Consider the following 21,548-nt stretch of genomic DNA (forward strand, 5'->3'; position numbering starts at 1 on the left):
ATCATAGGTGCACGCACACACACACACAATGCGAAATAAATTTCTAGATAAATGTTATGGATACTTAATACAAATGCTTGGAGGCAATACCTTACCACTTGTAAGTATTTCAAGTGCCACGTACCACGTAACTAAATGGCCGAACAAGCGTGCATACGTAACTGGTGCGATGTACACAGCATAAATACAGTGAGTACGGCTGTGGAGTGTGGAGTCGGCTGTCTATAACCGGTATACGGATGACGGAGCTCGAGAGAGACGCTTAGTGTACTCCCACGCGGTGTAGCGTCTCTACGTATGGGGTAAACAATAGCACCGAAATTGTGTATTACGTACGAGGCCGATTCAAGCTTTGAAGCAATTGAAGCTTACATCTATTCACTCGCTTACACAACTCGTACACTTCATATATTTATGTACACGTGTATTAAAAGAGACACGTATAGTCGTTAGAGCAACTCCACGAAGCGGCAGTGTAAAGAAGATACAAAAATACGGGCTGCCAAGCGAGTCAGGCGTAATCGTTTTGACGCTTCGGTTGAAATAAAATTTGGCGTAGCGTTTGAAAGCTGCTATCATACAAGAATTATACTTGAAAAGCAGACACTTTATCTTTAGTATTGGTGGACTTGTCGATGTAAGTAATACCTTAATTTATATTATCATACAAAAGGATTTTAATGATTAAAAAAATATGCACACATACATTAAACGTACTCGTGTCCTCATAGAAAATTTTGTTTTGTGGGATAAGACAATCATTCCTGACACATATTTATTAAAAAAACTGTTGAGTATCAATAATATTTTTTAAGATGGCATATGATGTATTAATTTTTAATTATGAATCTTACGAGACAGGTATAATTATATTGGATAAAATTTGCAAATTTAATCGCTTACTATTTAAAAATTTTATTTAAATCAACGTTTTGTAATTTCAACAAAAATTTATCAGCAATTTATCGTTAAATTTCTAGATTTACTAATTTTCCAATAATTTTTATTGTTACATTTACTTGTCTGTAAATTAATTTTATCTTATAACTATTATATGTTTATAAAACAGACTTTATATCAATTTTGCAATACAAGGTACAATATTTGATACCGTAAATTTTTAATTTATTTGAATTACAATCGTTTGAGTCAAATACATTAATGAAAGTTACAACATTTTTACAAAATTTATCTAAATAAATTTTATTTTCACAAAAAAATTTTTATATGGCCTACTTATGATTTCAAACATCAAGAATTTTGCACCTAATCGTAATTAACGGCAAGAAACATTATCTATGTCAAAGATGATAAAAGAGTCAAGTATTGTTTAACTTACACGTCACAATGTAGATACTGATGACGGCGCGGCGGCGTGTCAGTAATACGTACCTACCTGATAGTGTATTTTCAGTTTTATATAATTCTCATACATTATTGCTGCAAGAATCATTTAAATAAACAAAAATTTTTACGTATTTAATAATAAACACTTTGTCCCATTCAATACTTTATACAGAAAATATGAGTATGAATTTATTTCAATTTTTAATTATTATTTAAAATCATAAGTCACTTACTACTTATGTAGCATTGATTATCCTACCTTAAATATATAAAGATTCCTTGACAGCGTACATTACTTAACTTGTGATTGGTTAAAATTAATTTAGTGTCAAGAAGTTATACATTTGAACGACTCTGTTGAGCAGATGAATGGATATTCTTCCATCACTACAAAAACTTTTTATGAAAATTTTTTTAGGCGATAAAAAAATCCTGCAACTATGAGTAAGGACCTGAGCCAGCTAAAGGGAGTAAGCGTTTACTTTACCGAGGAAACCCTGAGAAGTGTTGTAGCAAAAGAGAAGAACGTCGATCCAAAAGTCGTTGAAATCCTTGGCTGGGACTTTGGTAGAGCAAACGCAAAAGGTGACAGCCACTTATCAGTCGTTCAACGAATTAAAGTCAAGAGCAAAGTAAACGACAATGAAACGGAAACGAGTTACATCGTCAAGTCTTTTCCACAGAATATCGGCCGCAAAAAAACTTTCCGGAGCGAAGAGTTTTTTTACAACGAAATCATGTTTTACAACGAGGTATAGAAATTAATATTGGTGTTTTTTTTGGCGGACCTATTTGAGTAAATCGTATTTTTTCCTAGGTGGCAACGAAATTTGAAGAGTACCTGAAATCCAAGGGGCAAAGCCAGTTGATGCTGATCCCGCGTTGTTACGCGTCTCTTCTCGATGGCGATAATGATTACATTGTCCTCCAAGACGTCAGCGTTGACGGTTTTGGTCCTCTTGTGCGCCAGGCTTCGTTAAATTACGAACAGTGTAAATCGGCAGCTGAAACGTTGGCTAGATTTCACGCCATTTCTTTTGGATTCAAGAGAGAAAGGAAAGAGGAGTTTGAGGAAATGGTTTCCAAGTTGATGGAGACATTTTACAGGGAAGATTTGTACGAGAAATGGTACAAACGATTTTTCGTAAGTTTTTTATACGAACTCGTATGATTATTTATCGGAATTTTTTATTCATTCTGAAACTTAGAAACTCTTTGAAATATTTTTCATTTTTATTGTTTATTTCAAAGGTTACCACAAAAATTTTGTTTTATTTCTAAGAAAACTTGAATTTCAAATTTTATTCCTTAACGTCTTCCGTGGTATCCAAAAAATACAAAATTTAGATTATCTCGGGCATTAAAACAGTAATTATTCAATTTTTAAGTACAAAATAAAAAGCTTTATTGATTAGCCGATAAATTACTGTTGACGCATATTATTTCAACAATTCATAAGATTACATTTGAAGAGTACAAAATTATTATGAGATTTAATGGTAGATGTGTCTTTAACTTTTTATAAAATATTTTAAATTGACAAAATATTACTTTTTTCTTGATGTTTACATTTACAAGTGTTTAGGAAAAAAAAAAAAAAATAAATAAATAAAAAATTACTAAAATTAGGTAAGTCCTTTCAAATTCACAACAATTTAATTTCATCCAGGAAAGCACTCTCGTGAGAATAGCGAGAGACGCACTGGCGAAAGAATACCCGGGCAGCCGAGGCGAGAAAGTCTTCAATTTTTACCAGCCGATAGATTTTTTCAAAAAGAGCACCGAGTTGTGCTGTTCGCGCGCCCACGAGCCCACCTCGGTCATTGGCCAAGGCGACGCCTGGGCGCCGAATTTCCTCGCTCGCGAACTCCACCCCGGCAAATTCGAGCTTCTCCTATTGGACTTTCAACTCGCGAGGTGCTGCAGCCCAGTCTTGGACATCGTGTTCTTCATCTACTCGTGCACGGACAAGACCATGCGCGACCAGCATTACGAGGATCTTTTGAAGAATTATTACGACGAATTGATCCTGTCCATGAAGTTACTTGACATTCCCGATGCGGAAAGTGTTTATCCGTGGGACTTGTTTCGCAAAGAGGTATACCTCATGTGTTCGTTTCACAATACTTTTTATTGCTTTCTAAGTTATGCTTCCGGAAAAATTGCACGTGATTCTTTTGTTGAACCGTTCACGTAAAATGTTCGTTGTGGAAGATACTAGGTTAAAGTAAAATAAGTGGAGTAGTCGAAGATATTAAAATATAAATAAATAAGTAAATAAATCAGTCATTCAAATTGACGACTGGGTGTGCCAAAAACAGAACACAAAAGTTCGTGAGTTCATAGAATCACGTTGGCATATTAATTCGTTGATAAAATAAAATGTCTCAAGTATTATATTATACCAATACAACTTACGATACATAACATTTGTATATTAATTTTATTTTAATTGCAGGTGAAAGAGCAGTCGGTGTACGGGCTGACGTTTTCTTTGGAGGCTGTGCCATTTACTATGATGCCCGAGGAGGAGGCATTCGACTTGGACCAAATAAAAGAAAAAGAAATTGATCTTGTCGAATTATTTACGCTGCCAAACATTAAATTGTCGGAAAATAGAAAACGACATGCTGACATGATTTTGCATGCAGTGGAGAATGGATACATATGAGATGTCTGTTTGAGATTATATATTAAATTGTTTACTCTAATGATTGAATTTGTTTTCAATTCTTACCTCATATAATTAAATCAAGATAGAAATTACACGAAAGTTTTCTTACTTTCTTCCTTTACGTGCATCGTGCGGTTTGTTTAAAAAAAAAAAAAATACACTAAATTACTGATAAGTTTCTTCGTCACAAATTATATTTTTGACTTTCTAATTAATGTACAAAAATCATATGATTCCCTTAACAGCCTAAGTTAAATAGTGTGGTCTTGAGATTTTTTTTCCCAAAAATTGGCCTACTTAGAGATAATATTAAAAAATCATATTTATAATGTAACTATCAAATTAACTTGAGCCAAGACATAACTACTGCTGCAAGAGTTAATTTTCTACCAAAAATTTCAAACGAATAAGTACACATAATATTCGTCGCTATCAAAACTACATAATTTTTTGTAGGTGGCAAAAAAGTGTCATCACTCTACTAAATCATCTGTTAGTAAAAATTAAAAACAAACACCAAGTAAAACTGTAAACATTGAATAAAACTATACGAATACCAAGTACTCTGCTGTTATGTTGGCGACAAATAAGGAAAAGTACTATTTTATCTCTGAAATGTAAAAATTTGATTATCAGTAAGACCAATAAAATTCTTTGATTTCCTGCGATACGTATAATTTTTAAAGTATTTACAGTTTTTAACACCGTTTTAAAAATGTACTAGGGTATATCACGAAAATCATACTGGGGGAAAAAAAAACCAATGAATGGTACAAGAGAAAATACGCGTTATGTATAGATATCATTGCTATTGCCGTAATCTACCAATTCAAGCTAATCAGAAGTACTTATCAAGAAGTCTATAGTAATCATGACACACCAGTCCAACGGTATCATTGAAAGAGATAGGGAAAGAACCTCCTCACGTGCTCTCAGCCAGTGCTGCCACAACAAAAACATAAAAAACCTATTGACGTGTGCTTGACTGTGCGCGCTGCTGTGACTTGATATTGAATCTAATAAGATCGTTATCACGAAGAGCTTATCGGAGTCGTGCACATAACAAGTTGTTTTTCCGAGAGAGAGTCTAGTTAATCAGTTTGCAGCTGTCGTCGGTAATCCAGGCTACTCTCGGCTGTTTTCTGTCCATCCACGCCCACTTCAAACCGTCAAATCGACCAAGCAAATTGAAAACAAATTTCAAAAAATGAAAAAAAACATAAGTTTGCTCGAAAGTGTCAGTAAATACTTCACCGAAGAAGCATTAAGGAGTATCGTCGCCAAATTTTACAAGACCAACGTTGCCAAGGTGAAAATTTCATCGTGGGACTTTGGCAACGCCAGCAAAAAGGGGGACAGTTACCTGTCAACCGTCGATCGAGTCATCGTCAAGGGCCTAGTAAAAAACGAAGCGAAACAAGTAAATCTTGTCGTCAAATCCCTGCCGAACAACCCGGGAAGGAGGAAAACCTTCCGAAGCGCGGAATTCTTCCGCAACGAGATTATTTTCTACTCCGAGGTGGCCCATACACACAATAACAATAACGGTTAAGCATCCCATTTAATTTTTTAACGTAATTTTTCGTTAAATTGGCCAGATCGCGACGAGGTTCAACGAATTTCTGGAATCCAAGAACGAGTCCTCCATGCTGAATCTTCCCGATTGCTTGGCTTACCAACTTGACGGCGAAAACGACTACATAGCCTTGGAAGACGTGAGCCCTTACGGCTTCGGTCCAGTGGCTCGACAGAGTTGTCTGGACTTCCAAGAGTTTGTCATCGTTTTGAAGGCCTTGGCTCGCTTTCACGGCGTGTCCTTCGCCTACAAGGACCAGTACAAAGACGAGTACACGAGCGCGGCGTCAAAGCTGAAAGAGACGTATTTCAGGTCCGATTTGTACAACAGCTGGTACACGCGTTACCACGTAAGTGAGTAAAGATACGCTTTCTTCCTGGTAATGTTCAATGTGTAATACGATCCTTGCATCCTCTTAGGATCGTTTGTTGGAAGTCACCAAGGATGCACTAGCCAAGGAGTACCCAGGCAGTAGAGGGGAGCAGCGGTTCAACTCTTACGCTCGTGGGGAGTTGTACCGGAAAAGCGTGGACTTTTGTTCTCGAATCGACGGAGCAACTTCGGTGGTCAACCAAGGCGACGCGTGGGCGCCAAATTTTTTGATGCGCACCACCGAGTTGGGTCAAGTCGAGGTGCTGATGCTTGACTTCCAGTTGGCGAGGCACACGAGTCCAGTTTTGGATCTGTCGTTTTTCATATACTCTTGCACAGACAAGAAAGTGCGGGACCAGCACTTTGACGAGTTGCTGAAAATTTACCACGATGAGGTATCCAGGACTGTGACGGCTCTTGGCTCGGATTCGCAAAAGATTTACCCTTGGAGTGTTTTCATCCAGGAAGTAAGTTCACTCGACAGATTGACGTCGAGAGATAAACTTAACCATATTTTACTTTTTGCGTTTAAAGTATAATATTTTCACTTAACATCCAACAATAAATCAAATGAATTATTATTACAAATTTTAAAAATACGTGGATAAAGTATTGGTAAATTGTGGATTTTTTGGTGCAGGTTAAAGAGCAGTTTATACATGGATTGGTGTTTGGGATGGAGTCTATAACCATGAGCATGTTATCCGAGGATGAATCGTTCGATTTGGATGTTATTAAAGAAGACAAGGTTGATATTGCTGACATCTGGGTCACACAAAATATTAAAACTTCAGAAAATCGACGGAGATTGGCTGATGTTGTTTTACATGCTGCAGACAGAGGATACTTGTAGTGAAGTTATTTTTTTTCATTTTAGGACATTTTACACAGGATACCCTTTATAATACTATTTTTGGTACTCTGTTAAAAAAAAAACTATTTTTTTCGTAGTCTTATTTTGTAGGATTTATGCTCTAATTATTATGTAAAGTAATGACACTTTATAATATCTTCTCTACTCTGAGCTGCTGTAAATATTGTGTACGCGGTTCACTTGGGTGGACAAATTTTTTTCTTCTGATTCTACTATTTTTATTATAAACCACCAATGCTCATATTTTTCCACAGTGAATTTCAATAAATAGATGATATTTAATATCAAGATCATAATGTATTCATTCCTGTACATTTTTTCTTAAATCTTTTATCGTTTTTCTTTTTCGAATTACTTTTACTTGAAATTAAATCCCCCTTAATTTAATACGACAAATCTCTTTGTACCAATGTTTGTACGAAAAGAAACGAGTTTACTTTTTACATTATCACAGTATTAATTTTTATCACGCATATCACATCATTCAATGCTACAGTTTAACTCTGTAGTCCCTGATTTAGCTGTGATATTTACACAACTCATTTACCAACTCCCCATAATTTCTAGTATTCTTAACAGTTACGTCCTACATGCTTTGTCATCATCTTTCAATCCTATACTTCCGACTAATCTCGTCATTTCATTTCCCACCTTTTTTTTCTTTTTTACTAAATCAATTGGTATTAATCATAAGCGAAAATGAAAAAAATCATCCGAATGATACGATCCCCTCTGTTGTACGTATCAAAAATTATAGTGACCATTAGAAAACACTTTATTTTCGTGCCAATATGTACTTAATTTTTTTTTAAATCAATGGAGCCAAAAAATTTCTAGTAAACATTTTGTGTACGCCATTTAAGTCTCTGTTTTTTTTTTTTTTTTTTTTTTTTTTAAGAAAATAAAAAATTTGCCACTTAGGGGTAAAACAGGAGGCGTGTAATATTCATGTTATACCGTGATATTTTAGTTAGTGCTACTTTAAAAAGCAGAAGGTATTTATTACTGTGATGTATTCAAAGTTTCTGTGTTATTTTCATACAAATCACTGGACAAGTAATCATCTTCAACCTTATAGTGCGGTTGGCCAGTAACAAGTTGAGAAAACGCTGTTTTTCCTATTTGATTTGACTCTTATAGTTTTCACACAAAATATGGATCCATTATTGAACGTAGCGGTAAAAAAACTTCTCGAAAGATTCTACGTAAACGAGAAACTTTACCACCTTATTTTCAAGCAACAGTTGAATAAAAGGTATACTTGCCAATTTACCATAAAATACCCAAAGCCATTCTCGGAGATCGTATTGAAGAAAAAGGATCTTTAGTAGCACCAAACAAAAATCATCAAAACAATGAAAAAAATGAATCAAGATAAAAATCATCGATAAACTGCAAGAGCCGAGAATACACTTGATGGTGGACGCGTTGGCAATAACCCTTGGTTTCCTCATTGCCCGGCGCCAACCTCCTGAAACAACGTTCACTTCCCAAGGTCGTTTTCGCGCGACCAAAGCGCAAAAGCACGTATACTCTTCCACCAGTATGTGCATACACTGCAGTCACGCGCATATACGTGCATTCTCTTCAATGTCGTTCAGTTGCATCCGAGAAGACGATATTGCCACTCGTGCAATGTATTCATTGGGCTTTCCTCCAGTGACTTTTTTGCCCGAGAACACACACGCTCGTTTCGAGGTAGGCTGGTGAGTTTTTGTGCACCAAAGTGACTTTTGCCTATCTATGCAGCCGATCGGTGCAGATTTTTTTTTTAATTCTTTGCCAAACAATGACCGAGTAACGCTGCAACAGATAAGGCAGATTTTCGGGTCGCAGATAAGATAATCAAAACCGATACACACCCTTATCTTTATCTGAGCTTATTTTTGCATTTTCGCTTACGTGAAATTGTGTTCTTTTGCACTGAATCCAAGCACCGGGACAAATTCCTTCCGAAGGCGATACAATTTTCAAACACGGTGAGATTCGCGAACAGAGGAAGAAAATGGGTAAGAATTTGGACGCGTTGAAGGAAGCGGGGGACCATTTTACCGAAGAAACGTTGAAAAAGATCGTGGCTGCGGACAAGGGGATCGATCAGGGGGTAGTCGAAATTTTGTCGTGGGACGTCGAGACCATAAGCGGCAAAGGGGACAATTATTTGTCGGTGGTGAACAAAGTGCGGGTGGAGAGCAAAGCGAAGGACCAAGTGCTGGAGACGAGGCTTATCGTCAAGTCTTTACCGAGGAACTTGTTCCGAAGGAAGCTCTTGAGGAGCTCCGAGTACTTTGGCAACGAAATCACGTTTTACGACAAGGTACGCGCGCAGGTAAACAATAAAACAAAAATCCAATCGTACATTATTTTACAGATCGCAACAAAGTTCAAATCGTACTTGTCGGCCAAGGAGCAAGACCACTTGCTGTGCATACCGCGATGCTACGCCCATCACTTTGACGGAGAAAACGACTTCATAGCACTGGAGGACGTCACTTGCAGGGGATACGACTCCATACCCCGCCAGAGCTGTCTCTCGTACGGGGAGTGCAAGCAGTTTTTAGAGGCGATGGCTCGCTTCCACGGGATATCCTTTGCCTTCAAGGACGAGAGGAAAGAGGAATTCGACGGGCTGTCCTCGCTGTTGAGCGAGACGTTTTACCGGACCGACGTCTACGAAACCTCGCTCAAATTGTTTTACGTAAGGGTAAAAAACGAAAAAGTGGGGCGTTCACGAGACTGAAAAAGTTTTTCGCGCGCAGGACGACCTGTTCAGAGTGGCCAAAGACGCACTGACCAAGGAGTATCCGGGAAGCGAAGGAGAGGCCGTTTTCAATGCCTGTCAGCCTGACGATTTGTTCGAGAAGACAGTGGAGATGTGCACAAGCCCGAACACCGAGACCTCGGTAATAAGCCAAGGTGACACTTGGGCGCCGAATTTCATGGTCCGCAGAGTTGAGTCTGGCCAGCCCGACGTCCTTATCATCGATTTCCAAATTGCGCGGTGCGCCAGTCCAGTGCTCGATGTCATTTTCTTCATCTACCAGTGCACTGACAAATCGGTGAGGGAGGGCTGCTGGGCGGTGCTGCTGGACGACTATTATACAGAATTGTGTAGAACCATGGAGGTGTTGGGAGCCGATCCGGATAAATTGTACCCAAAGGACGTTTTTCGGGACGAGGTGAGTAAGAGCGATTTTTTTTTCTTCGCTCCAATGCGAGGGAGCGAGAATGGAGTCGTTGAATATCGAGTGAAGAAGTGACTTCGAAGCCGTTCATAAATAAAATACGAGGCTCCATCGCAGAACCGAAAAGTCACGTGCCTGTAAGAAAAAAAGTGTAGTGATAAAATGAAAATGTGCGCCGTGCGCGGTGCATTAATAAAGCGCATGAATATTCCTGCAGCACATACATTTTTTTTTTTTTTTTGCACAGGTACAAAAGTATGGATTGTACGGATTGATGTTCGCTTTGGTGAACATACCTTTGAGCCTCGTGTCGGAAAATCAGGTGTTTGACTTGGATTCGATAAAGGAAGAGGTGGCGGACATTGGGGATTTGGACAGTATGCCGAATTTGGAGAAATCCGAGGACAGAAGGCGCCTTGCCGACGTCATTTTACACGCTGTGGAAAAAGGATACATATAGAACGTTCGTTACACAACATGTCTATGTGATTTCTTTCTTTCTTTTTTTCACTCAAAATTATCTAACATTAGTATAAATGGGTTATAAGTTAACGGTAAACTTTTAGTTTCATTATCATTTCTCGTAGCAATCACACCGTATTTTTCATTTACAAAAATCCATTTATTTAAAACATTTTATAAGCATTTTAGTTGTAACAATTATAAAATAAACATATATAATCTAGGAACGTACAAAATATTCGAGTTTTGATTTATTACAAATTTATAGTTTTTTTTTTTTCTTATCATTTTAGAATATTATATAATACAATTTGTGTTTTAGACAAGCATCTGTGCATTTTTTATAAAACAAATCAACAAAGTGGATGTACATACGCACATTGACAATCAGAAACAAACTATAGTTGTATTACTTGACAGACTTGAGGAGTATTATTTTTTATAGTTGATAATATAATTACAAATCGAGGTCTAGGATCGAGCAGCACATTGCGTTTGAAACAAACAAAAAAAACTTGCAATACAGCTTGTATTCAATAACGATAAGATAAATCCAATCCATAAAATTTATATTGTATTTATAAGTGATTAATTCTTTAGATATATTTTTGTTACATAAAATATACATTATTCGCTCAATAGTTATTAATAACATTATTATTTATGGCTGTATAATCAAGCGGTAGCTTTTTACATTTGCACATGTATATCACACGTCGTTGATAAACAAGAAAACTCTAGTGTAAGAAAAAACACCACATCAGATGTGACTTAGGCAAAAAGTGTTTCCACAAAGCGTGACTTTACAAGTTTATATCATTTCTTTGATAGGCCAAGCTTATTTATAAATCTTTCAGAAACAGCTTTGAAAACACGATTATTTTCTTTGTTTTATAAACTCAGTCTTTTAATTTCTTACTTGTTTAGAATTTCTACTTGTTTCAATAATCACTAAGATTGTATGATCTTTTGTCCTCATGAAGTAGAAAAATAAATATATACTCATACATCTCACGTCACCAATCTTTTTGCAGAAATATTACTTGCATCAAATATAGTAGTATCATCCTCATCCTCTTCATCCAAGGGTAACGGTCGCATTTCAACATCTTGTCGATGTGCAAGAATTCCATACTTTCTGACCATTTGAGGTCTCGCTTTATTAACCCTGTCAAATGATGACTTGTATTAATTACGTACAAACGTAACATCAAATACATCACCTTCCCTCATTTTATGTACATACCTCAAACTTCTAAACGCAAGGTACATCATGACAAGCACACTGAATCCACAGGTAACAATGATTGCTCTTTTCATAGCACCCACATTCAAGGTAGCAGTATCCATTGGAGCAGCATGCTACAAAAATAATAATAACAATAATTATTATTATTTAAAAGTTTTGATTTGCTCCCTAGAGCTTGTTTATTTGTGTAACTCAGAGAGAAAAACAAGTCAAGAATTTTTTTAAAGATATAAAACAAAAATAATGACAGTCGGTAATAATTTTGCGTCATAATAAGCAATATTTTTCAAAGCAGACATTGTCTCTCATATAAGTATCAGAAGGAAAAGAAAGACAATAAAAAATATGTCACCTCCACAGACGGCTGGACAGTCGTAGCAGCAGCATCAGGAGCAGAAGCTTCAGCAGCAGCATGTTTCGAGGTTATGTTGACCGTGCCTGATGCATCGGCAGCAACAACATCCTTTTGCTGCTGCGCAATTTGCGGCGAATCGGCCTCGGGAACCTTGGCACCATCCACATGGCTCTTTCCAGCCGCAGGTAACGGTTCAACGGCCAAACAGACCAACACTTGGAAAACAATCACCAACACAGCCAGCAAGAGCCTCTTCCTCGAGCGCATCGTTGCTCCGTTCGCTGCACGTCCACACTGCTGCACCGGCGTTCGTCCGAATTTTCATGTACACTTTTTAACTTTTCAACCACCGATTGCCGATTTATTACGCGAGATAAGTATATATCTACTTGTTCTCGCGCACCTTTCCGTGTTTACATAAACACAATAGGTCGTACGTGTCACACTTACTTTCCTTCGATTTGATAAATTTTAGCTTAATCGCATCGACGCAGTTAAGTATTGAAACTCGGTGTCTGTTTTTACACTCTCACTGGCTCAGTCGAAGAAGCAGAGGATAAGAAACACACCGCAACGTCCGCAACCGCGCAAACTGACGTGTTGAACTGTCATCGTAACGTTCATATCTATATATATATGCATCATCGACCTTGACCACATACACATATATACACGCACTGACGAGGAGGTTATATACATATATATATACAAAAGTATCGTTTGGTTTTACGATTTTCTGCGATTTAATTCTGACACGGTTTATTAATGAATGCGAACAGAAATAGCACGATGAGCTGAGCAGCTCTGTACAAAAAAATGAAAAAAATAAAAAATCACGTGTACTCGTCAAGTAGTTTGATTGATCGATAAAAAAAAAAGGAGTTTCTATCCTTACTTGTGTCACTTTCAATTTTTCGTTTTAAGAATGTTCCAGAAAAAAATAAAAAATCTTTCAAATTATTTATTTCTGATTAAATTTTTTTTACCTAGGAGAAATTTTTTAATTATTAAAATGTTAGTTTTAATACAATTTAATTACTGACCCCCGTAAGAGAGTATAATATGTAAAATTGTGGAATTAAATGATTATTTTTTTCTCTGAAAATATGTGTGTAAATAAATAATATTTTAAAAATTCATACGCACACACTATGTTCTTAAAAAAAAAAAAAGTAATTTTTTTCAGTGTTACCTAACATTTTTTTATTTTTTGCCGGGACCTCCTTAGAACGTTAAAAGTATTTTGTAATCATCTATTTTCAATTCAATTCAACGCCTAAAAACGAACAAATAAAAAACGGTATTTGTTTATTTTTTATCCATGTGTTTGTTTTATTTATTAAAGTATACACTGTCAGATGGAAAACAAATGAAATAAAACGTATTTAATCTACGAATTTCGTATCGATGCACCACTCATTCTTCGAGTGCAGTATACGGTAAAAAAATGTAATAACTGAAGGACAGCAGAAACATACATGGGGAATTTTTGAAATAATTTAAGACAGAATTTGCTTAGATAAATTATTTTTTAAGTAAGAAGCGCCATAACTTTATTGAAAAAAACCATTTAACGTTATACATATGTTTGTTACTAGATCCACTAAAAAATTTAAGTTTTACTACAATCGAGCTTAAGCCTTTCCATTAATTAGTAACCCCACCAGAACTCACAAAAGATCTCATCAATTGTCCTAAAAACATTCCAATTCCATAAAATATTCCACCAAAGAGATTTTTCAGGCCATAGAATAAAGAGTTGAGAAATTTGCCGACATTCGACAATATTGTATACATAAGTCTAAAGGGAAGTTCGAATATACTTCCTAATGCATTTCCTCTCCCTGACACGAGACCTGTGTCGCCTGAAAAAGTTAAACAAATTTCGGTTTTGATGAAAAAAAAAACGAAATGAAAAATTTTTTAGATTAATATAAAACTAACCTTACAGAAACGATCAGTTGCGTTAAAAATTATTGGAAGGACAATACTTTAATTATGTAAGAAATTTTAACGTGCAATAAAACTTAGAAGTTTGTTTAAAAATTGACTTTGATACGAATAAATAATATAGCTCTTAGAAATAAAATTATTAACAAGCACTAGGTTACGAAAGTGTTGAAATAATTTAAAACATCAAAACTGAATTTATGTAAAGAAATTATGAATCCAACAGTAGTTTCTTTACGCCAAACGTCGATTAAATGATTTGTTTACCATACGAAAAAAAAATTTATTCATGATTTAAAATTTTTTTTCAGTGGAAAATATATGTTTTTCATTGCTAAATTGTTTTTGACATTAAAAAATGTAGATTTCAAAAATGTAACAAAGTGTAAGTATAAGCAATATGGGGATTACATTAAAAACGAGACAACCTTATGTATACATACCTCCACCTTGAGCCAAAATTACACTAAAATTAACAGAAGAAAAGTAAGAAACAACTTTGACATGATCAATGTCTGCACTACAATTGTGGAACAAAAAATAAATTAAAATTGAGAAACTTTTGTATTATATACCATCGTAAACTTTGTAGGTCTATATATTTCGCTTCTTCATTTTATCGCGTTTTCGGAACAACGACAGCCATTTATATTAATGGAGCTCTAGATAGCAAACATTAAAAAAGATTTTTTTTTAATGAAAATAATTATTAGAGTAAGGTATTAAAATTTGCTTATTAATTTATTTTACTTATTTCACAGGAAATTAGTCCCTGCAAACAAAAATCTTATAAAATAAAATAAAGTATAACAACATGATAAAAAAATAATCAAAAGAAAAATTTCTGTGTTGATTTCGTTTTGAAGAATCTAAGTATTCTGAATAGATAAAAAATTTGGAAATTTGTGCTACATAGTTTAATCGAAATATAATTTTTCTTCAATAGAACGTGAATCTTTAGTGAATTTTCTCGAAACACATACCAACACTAATATTGAACGACAATTGTATATTGCACCCAAATTGATTCTAGAAATTGCTTTTTGTAAAATGTAAAAATTCTCGACTGTTGTATCAACACCAATAGATCTGAGAGTCTGAAATACATATACATATTACATGTATTATTTTTGGTTCGTATTAAAAATTTACCAAAATACCTCTCATTAACTCTCGGATAATTTATGTTGATTTTGAATAGTTAAAGTTTTTTTTTCCGTCAATGTATTTTTCACCTTTCGTGGTAAATTCTTTGGATATGACAGAGATAAAAAAAGACACAATGCATCTGGAGTTAAGAAAACAATTTTAATGAGAGCAGTATTTCACTGTTTTAAACTACTGACATGCTTCACTCGTTAATTACAGGTAAAATTTAAGTTGATTTTGAACAGTTAAAGTTTTTTTTCCGTCAATGTATTCTTCACCTTCCGTGGTAAATTCTTTGGATATCACAGAGATAAAAAAAGACACAATGCATCTGGAGTTAAGAAAACAATTTTAATGAGAGCAGTATTTCACTGTTTTAAACTACTGACATGCTTCACTCGTTAATTACAGGTAAAATTTAAGTTGATTTTGAACAGTTAAAGTTTTTTTTCCGTCAATGTATTCTTCACCTTTCGTGGTAAATTCTTTGGATATCACAGAGATAAAAAAAGACACAATGCATCTGGAGTTAAGAAAACAATTTTAATGAGAGCAGTATTTCACTGTTTTAAACTACTTACATGCTTCACTCGTTAATTACAGGTAAAATTTAAGGATGACGGGACGAAATGTTTTCCGTTGTCAGTGAAATTATGATAGTATTGATTGTGATAGTATATTCACTCTTATCTTAGCTTATGTAAAATATATAGCGGACAATGATACATGGCGGACTGTCGTCACGTTGGCTTTTTCGGAGGCCTTCGTATTTTCTAATAACGGTGACCAAGCGAAGACATGTAATGAGTGAAAATATAACAGGCACAATAAGCATGACCGCTTCAGAAAAAATTTGAATTCAAAGAATATGGTTGAAAATCTACATCCTGGCACTACAAATACATGAAAAAAAAATGTTTTTATTATCACTCGACCTTTTTTATTAATTTATAATAGTGGTTAATTTTGATCTTCTCTAAAAATTCAACATAACGTTTTTTTAATTATAAATGGTCGAATAAAAAATAGTGGGATCAATTCTATTGACCATAATTCTGCTAATGCAATTTTACTTGATCTTTTTTTATAAGGTTACATGTTGGCCTAAAAGGTTTTATTTTTATTCAATGTCTAATAGGAAGTGTTGTAAAATGAATTAAAATTTTGACTTGATATTGCAGTTTTATTACTAACATTGTGTTAAAGTTTGCAACAAAATCCATGAGAAAATTTTATACATAAGTAACATAAGATATGTCTGTAATTCTACTCGGTATGTACTAAATAAAGATTGATTATTAAGTTTAAAGTTTGTGTTGCACCAATGCATGTTCAGAGAATATTTTTATTTTTTAACTTAAAAAAACTGAAAAAAAATCAGTTCTGACTTGTTACACATTGAATTTTTATTCTCTGCATTTTTTTAAAAAGTACACAAAACGAATTATATTTAAAATAAATCTAATCATACGTACCGTATCGTATGATTCATAAAACCAACTGTTAATTCTTTTGTAATGTTTTGATAGTTGTTTTAAAATTGATGAACCACCAAAAAACCATAAATTATTTTTACTTTATGACGCGAGTAAGCTCTCTTTTTTCAAACGTAAGTGTTTCAAATATAAGTACTAGAAATTACAGACAAAGGCGTTGTGCTCGATATTTTTTTTCCCTCACTCCATCCGACGCTCATTACCAACATTCGTACCTACTAGTTCATTCGACGTATAGTGTAGCAGCAGTCCAAGCTTTTCCTCTGCAGAGTATAGTTGAAAAACTCACAAGGATTGTCCATCGTAGTTACAGTAGCTGAAGCAGGGCTGCAAAAGGTTTCAAAATTGCAGGTGAGATAAATAATTAAAGCTTTAAATTTCATTATCAGTACGCCCTGTATTTTCAGGTGAAAAAGTACTACATATTGAGAGAGCAAAAAATTATTTCTTTACTTATAAATGACAGCGTTACATAAAAAAATAAAGGTTTTTAAAAAAAATTGTCTGAAATGTTCTTAGATTGTTAAAAATAAAAATACATAATTTTTAAAGAATATCTGTCTGTGTATGTGCGGATACACAAGTGAAATAAATCAAGTATGCATCGACGAAAAGAATTAAAGTTAATTGACATAACAGTTTATTAATTTTCAAAAAACCGGATTTTTTACGTATATTATCTTTATTTTCCATATTCAATCATCCTGATACGTTATTTCTTTTTTATATTAATAAAATAGTACCATGTTTTCTTTAATCAGTCGTATCTTTTATTTAATATTTTATTTGCATTATAAAAATTTTGATGATCGACCAAAATATTTATCTTGCTCCAATTATAATAACTCAGAAATAAAATTGTAACTGTGTACATTATTACGGTTCCTGAAATTATGTTTTACTTTTAAATAATTTGCTACACTTTTCTAAAAAAAAAGTCTAATTTGATTTGCCATTAAGCGTAACAATAGCTTAATTTTTTATGTTAAATTATTAATTTTTTTTTCTTTACGAAATATACTACGATTGTTTCTATGAATCAGCAATATCTCAGTTAACAGTAGAATCATTATAACTATGAAACGATAAACATGTTTGCTTATTTCATTTTTTTGCAATTTAAAAGTAAAAATGTAGTTTTTTTTCTTATTAAAAATATTAAAACAATTTTTCAATGTTCACAAAACGATTCTTTGTATCGTTTCTTAAGTAGCTCTGAAAAACTACCCAAGAAGAGATGACAATTTTAACTGAAAACAAGAGAATCGGTATCCGTCTATTGTTTCTTAACATTTTCCGTATTTTTCTTCCATAATTTTCAAAAATACTTTATCTTGATTGATATTTTTTACTTATCAACAAGTGCTTCCTAATTTAAAAATCTTAAAATCAAAAATTAATTTGTATAACAAATTCGTTGGACAAGTATAACTTGTATAACAAGTATATTAAATGTTTTTTTAAACAAAATGTGACAGCATTAATCCATACGAAGCCTTGTGCCTAATTATTGTCAGGTGTTTAGTTCTTAAAGTCAATAAAGTCAGTGTAATTCATATACGGTAATCATAAAGTATATAGGGTCCGTAATTTTTCAATTTGTCATTTAATTTTTTATGTAAACTTGAATAACTTTCTTCCAATTAAGTTTTAAAGACAACGTAATCGTGAGCATTTTTTGTCCAGCTGAGTCACTAACAAAATTGTTCGCACATGTACAGTTAGCGATACGAAGAAAACTTGTAAACCTGAAATATATCACGTATGCAAATTGAACAAATCATTTTAGACAGTATTTTCTTATTTATTAGAAATAATTACTTTTGAAACCACTGGAGACTTTGCACGTCTACACGCCAGTGCTTTTTGCTATCGTTATGAATATAATATATAGTATGCATAAACCCCATATTATTGGCAACGTTAATTTAAATAAATAAGGATAATATTAAATAAATCATTTTATTTGTGATGTCGTTAACCTAAGGTAATTATAACAATGTTATTGGAAGAAAAATCACAGATTGATAAAATAAAAAAAGTTTATGTATTGTAGAGTTAGAAGTACAGGTACATAAAATCCTGATTTTTTAGCTATTACAATATTTAAAAGCAGAAATTAAATATTCTTGAAGTTAAGTTAAAGTACACATGTTACTGCTTGTAAGATTATAGCCCAATAAGGATTTTTGATGATAACGTCGATTGTTTGTTTTGAAATATTTATTTTAACATCATTCAATTATTAGAAAAAAAAAAAATGCAAAAAAGGCGTTCGATGAATCTAGTAAAATTAAGTATGGAAATAACCAAAATAGCAAGAAACAAATTGAACAATCAAAAAATGGAGCTTTTCGAGTAATCCATGTTAAACGTTAATCAAAGATTGTCGCTATTGTCATAACATTATTACCAATCAATGCATGTGGAGTATGAATTAGAAAAATAAAAAAACTGTAATTAACGATACACTTTCTGACGCCATCTCAATTGAAGTGAACATAACTCAATTAAGCATAAAATCTCTCGACCAAACAATTGAAAAAAATAATTACTTTGTGTGCCAATAGAAGAACAACTTCAACCAACGACAATAGGAAGAAAAAGCAACCACGGAAACAATGGAGCCACAGTCGTTTTTGTGGGGTTGCAGATACTGCAAAAAAACCTTCAAAAGTTTGAAGAATTGCAACAAGCACCAGGAGAGCCATACGAAAATCAGCTCCCATTGCTGCTCCAAGTGCCAAAAAACCTTTTCCTGTTCCAGCAATTTATCAAGACACATGCGAACCCATACCAACGAGCGTCCCTACGCTTGCTTCGTGTGCGCACGGGCTTTCACCATATCCAGTAATTTGACGGTGCACATGCGCACCCACACCAAGGAACATCCCTACAACTGTTCCTTGTGCAAAATGTCCTTCAGCCAAAAGGTGGTCCTCGCAAAGCACATGATGATCCACACCGGCGAGCGTCCCTACGGCTGCTCGGTTTGCCCAAAAAAATTTTGCACCACCTACAATCTCTCGGTTCACATGCGAATCCACGCGGATGAAAGGAAGTACAGCTGTCCCACGTGCTCGATGACTTTTAACAGGAAGGATCATGCCGAGTCGCACATGCGCACGCACACGGGCCGAAAGCCGCACGTATGCTCTTTGTGCGGAAATAGGTTTGGTAGAAACAGTGATTTAAAAAAGCACGTGCTCATCCACTGGGGCAAGGCGTCCTTGAAATGATACCTATACCATTGGACAAGGATGGCAACGCTCGTGACACCCGTTGAGCTTGTAAAATGTCGTGGCTTCACGCGAGAGGTTGAATAAATTTTACGAATCGATGAACTTCAGTCTTGTTATTAAAAAACAGTGTTTGTCTTTACAAAATTCAAAAACATAGCCTATCTTGAGAGATTGATTGTCACGTGACTGTAAAGCCTTTGTACTTATTTTTTGTTTGATTGGTTGGAACAGGTCGGTTGTATTGTCTGGTGGGATTTTTCATAAATCAATCGCATTCAATTGCGCAAAAAATTTAAAATGGAACAAACTCACCATACAAATATCCCTAATCAAAACTACTTGATTTTCTTAGACTCTGAAGAAATGTTATACTTATGCCGAAAAGTTTATTTGATTTGAGTCGAGACAAAATAAAATTGCACGTAATTCGAGAATATTCATTTATAATACTTTATCGCATAGATTTTTGAGAGAAAAAAAATTTTAAAAACTAATAATTAAGTTGAATTAGTTGAACGTGGATGGCTTGCTGGCGTAACACATGTTTACAATTATATTAATCATTTCTACGTTAGTACAAAAGAAGTATAACGTATAACTAGTACATGATAAAAATGCAAACTTTTTGTTACTCTTTCTATATTCCTGATAATAAAAGTATTTAAACTTTCATATTTAATGATTAACCATCACGCAGCTATTAAAATAGTAAACAAACTTCATTGAGTACAAACATTAGATTTTCTTACCTTTATTTGATGAGATACGTAAATTATATATGGCAGAGTATTTCCATCTTAATTAAATATCCCGCAAAACAGATAAAATAGTATATAGAAATGAACTAATACAATTATTTGCGCATATAAAACGTAAAAAATGTTTTTATTCTTATACATAAATAATAAACCGACAATAAAGCTTAGTGCAAAATTGAGTGTCAATTACTTAAAAAGTCATTAAGGTTTGACCTTATGCACAGTTATAAGTGATTTTCAACATTTCTTATTAAAATCAGATTTTTAATTACTAACCATAATCAATTAAATGATTTCGGAATTTTGACTTTGTTTCAAATGGTCATTTATATTTATGACTATCTTTTGTTGTTGGTAAACTGTAACATACATATATAGCACTGCATTAATACTAACACTTAAATAAAATATGGAGTGATGGACATGCAGTAATAAACGTTAATTGTACTACTAAAAGTGACGTAAAACTTGTTGTTGATCAGCTATGACTAGTGCACAAATTGTACCATTTTAGAACATTATTGCAGATTTGATAAGTATTTGCAATCTTCTATTATTTAACAGGCTTCTTAAATTTCATGTCTCAAGAATAACTGGAAGAGTCTCTTTGAAACTATGTTGAGCAAGTTTCTCTTCTTCATTGATAATTCCATACGAATCTGTAACAGATACGTATAAGTCTGACAATTTTCCATAGTCTTTTTATTTTTTAAGTGACAAGCGCAAGTCTTGACAAGCATCAAAATGTTTATGATTATTTAGTAACTTTATTGGCAAATCGAGATGGATCGTAAGCATATCAAAGTAAGATATCGTCCCTACTCTGGCTTTCTTTAATTTATCTAGAATATCATTAGAA

General features: G+C 34.0%; 5 protein-coding genes across 5 annotated transcripts; 4 read left to right on the forward strand and 1 right to left on the reverse strand.

The window, feature by feature from the left end:
• Positions 1–224: 224 nt before the first annotated feature.
• Positions 225–4,027, forward strand: LOC106643981 (uncharacterized). The gene is made up of 5 exons (XM_014359321.2): positions 225–637; positions 1,766–2,099; positions 2,165–2,491; positions 3,017–3,445; positions 3,806–4,027. Exons 2-5 carry the CDS (start codon positions 1,788–1,790, stop codon positions 4,016–4,018), a joined length of 1,281 nt encoding a protein of 426 aa, XP_014214807.2. The 5' UTR covers positions 225–637; positions 1,766–1,787; the 3' UTR covers positions 4,019–4,027.
• A 1,008-nt stretch (positions 4,028–5,035) lies between these two features.
• LOC106643982 (uncharacterized) lies at positions 5,036–7,128 on the forward strand. Its single transcript, XM_014359323.2, has 4 exons — positions 5,036–5,540; positions 5,620–5,946; positions 6,017–6,436; positions 6,610–7,128. The coding sequence occupies exons 1-4, from the start codon at positions 5,229–5,231 to the stop codon at positions 6,820–6,822; spliced, it is 1,272 nt and encodes a 423-aa protein (XP_014214809.2). The 5' UTR covers positions 5,036–5,228; the 3' UTR covers positions 6,823–7,128.
• Positions 7,129–8,738: 1,610 nt separating this feature from the next.
• Positions 8,739–10,488, forward strand: LOC106643983 (uncharacterized). The gene is made up of 4 exons (XM_089588633.1): positions 8,739–9,160; positions 9,215–9,541; positions 9,603–10,022; positions 10,276–10,488. The coding sequence occupies exons 1-4, from the start codon at positions 8,849–8,851 to the stop codon at positions 10,486–10,488; spliced, it is 1,272 nt and encodes a 423-aa protein (XP_089444759.1). The 5' UTR covers positions 8,739–8,848.
• A 544-nt stretch (positions 10,489–11,032) lies between these two features.
• On the reverse strand, positions 11,033–12,687 carry LOC106643985 (uncharacterized). The gene is made up of 3 exons (XM_014359326.2): positions 12,092–12,687; positions 11,737–11,852; positions 11,033–11,658 (listed from the first exon to the last, which is right to left on the reverse strand). Exons 1-3 carry the CDS (start codon positions 12,359–12,361, stop codon positions 11,502–11,504), a joined length of 543 nt encoding a protein of 180 aa, XP_014214812.2. The 5' UTR covers positions 12,362–12,687; the 3' UTR covers positions 11,033–11,501.
• A 4,276-nt stretch (positions 12,688–16,963) lies between these two features.
• LOC106643970 (uncharacterized) lies at positions 16,964–20,119 on the forward strand. Its single transcript, XM_089588955.1, has 2 exons — positions 16,964–17,040; positions 19,260–20,119. Exon 2 carries the CDS (start codon positions 19,311–19,313, stop codon positions 19,926–19,928), a length of 618 nt encoding a protein of 205 aa, XP_089445081.1. The 5' UTR covers positions 16,964–17,040; positions 19,260–19,310; the 3' UTR covers positions 19,929–20,119.
• The last annotated feature ends 1,429 nt before the right edge of the window (positions 20,120–21,548 follow it).

The sequence above is a fragment of the Copidosoma floridanum genome, unplaced genomic scaffold (assembly GCF_036245765.1).
Source record: "Copidosoma floridanum isolate Cflo_tuat_1 unplaced genomic scaffold, Cflo_Japanese_pri ptg000007l, whole genome shotgun sequence".
NCBI classification, from domain to species: Eukaryota; Metazoa; Arthropoda; class Insecta; order Hymenoptera; family Encyrtidae; genus Copidosoma; species Copidosoma floridanum.

Excerpts from the sequence above, each read along its gene's own strand:
- LOC106643970 (XM_089588955.1), top strand. The coding sequence starts at position 19,311 with ATGGAGCCACAGTCGTTTTTGTGGGGTTGCAGATACTGCAAAAAAACC.
- LOC106643982 (XM_014359323.2), top strand. The coding sequence starts at position 5,229 with ATGAAAAAAAACATAAGTTTGCTCGAAAGTGTCAGTAAATACTTCACC. Across the intron at positions 5,541-5,619 it reads AGATTATTTTCTACTCCGAG|ATCGCGACGAGGTTCAACGA; the intron begins GTGGCCCATACA and ends TAAATTGGCCAG. Across the intron at positions 6,437-6,609 it reads GGAGTGTTTTCATCCAGGAA|GTTAAAGAGCAGTTTATACA; the intron begins GTAAGTTCACTC and ends TTTTTGGTGCAG.
- LOC106643985 (XM_014359326.2), bottom strand. The coding sequence starts at position 12,361 with ATGCGCTCGAGGAAGAGGCTCTTGCTGGCTGTGTTGGTGATTGTTTTC. Across the intron at positions 11,853-12,091 it reads CTGTCCAGCCGTCTGTGGAG|CATGCTGCTCCAATGGATAC; the intron begins GTGACATATTTT and ends TTATTTTTGTAG. Across the intron at positions 11,659-11,736 it reads CTTGCGTTTAGAAGTTTGAG|GGTTAATAAAGCGAGACCTC; the intron begins GTATGTACATAA and ends ATCATTTGACAG.
- LOC106643983 (XM_089588633.1), top strand. The coding sequence starts at position 8,849 with ATGGGTAAGAATTTGGACGCGTTGAAGGAAGCGGGGGACCATTTTACC. Across the intron at positions 9,542-9,602 it reads CCTCGCTCAAATTGTTTTAC|GACGACCTGTTCAGAGTGGC; the intron begins GTAAGGGTAAAA and ends TTTCGCGCGCAG. Across the intron at positions 10,023-10,275 it reads AGGACGTTTTTCGGGACGAG|GTACAAAAGTATGGATTGTA; the intron begins GTGAGTAAGAGC and ends TTTTTTGCACAG.
- LOC106643981 (XM_014359321.2), top strand. The coding sequence starts at position 1,788 with ATGAGTAAGGACCTGAGCCAGCTAAAGGGAGTAAGCGTTTACTTTACC. Across the intron at positions 2,492-3,016 it reads AATGGTACAAACGATTTTTC|GAAAGCACTCTCGTGAGAAT; the intron begins GTAAGTTTTTTA and ends AATTTCATCCAG. Across the intron at positions 3,446-3,805 it reads GGGACTTGTTTCGCAAAGAG|GTGAAAGAGCAGTCGGTGTA; the intron begins GTATACCTCATG and ends TTTTAATTGCAG.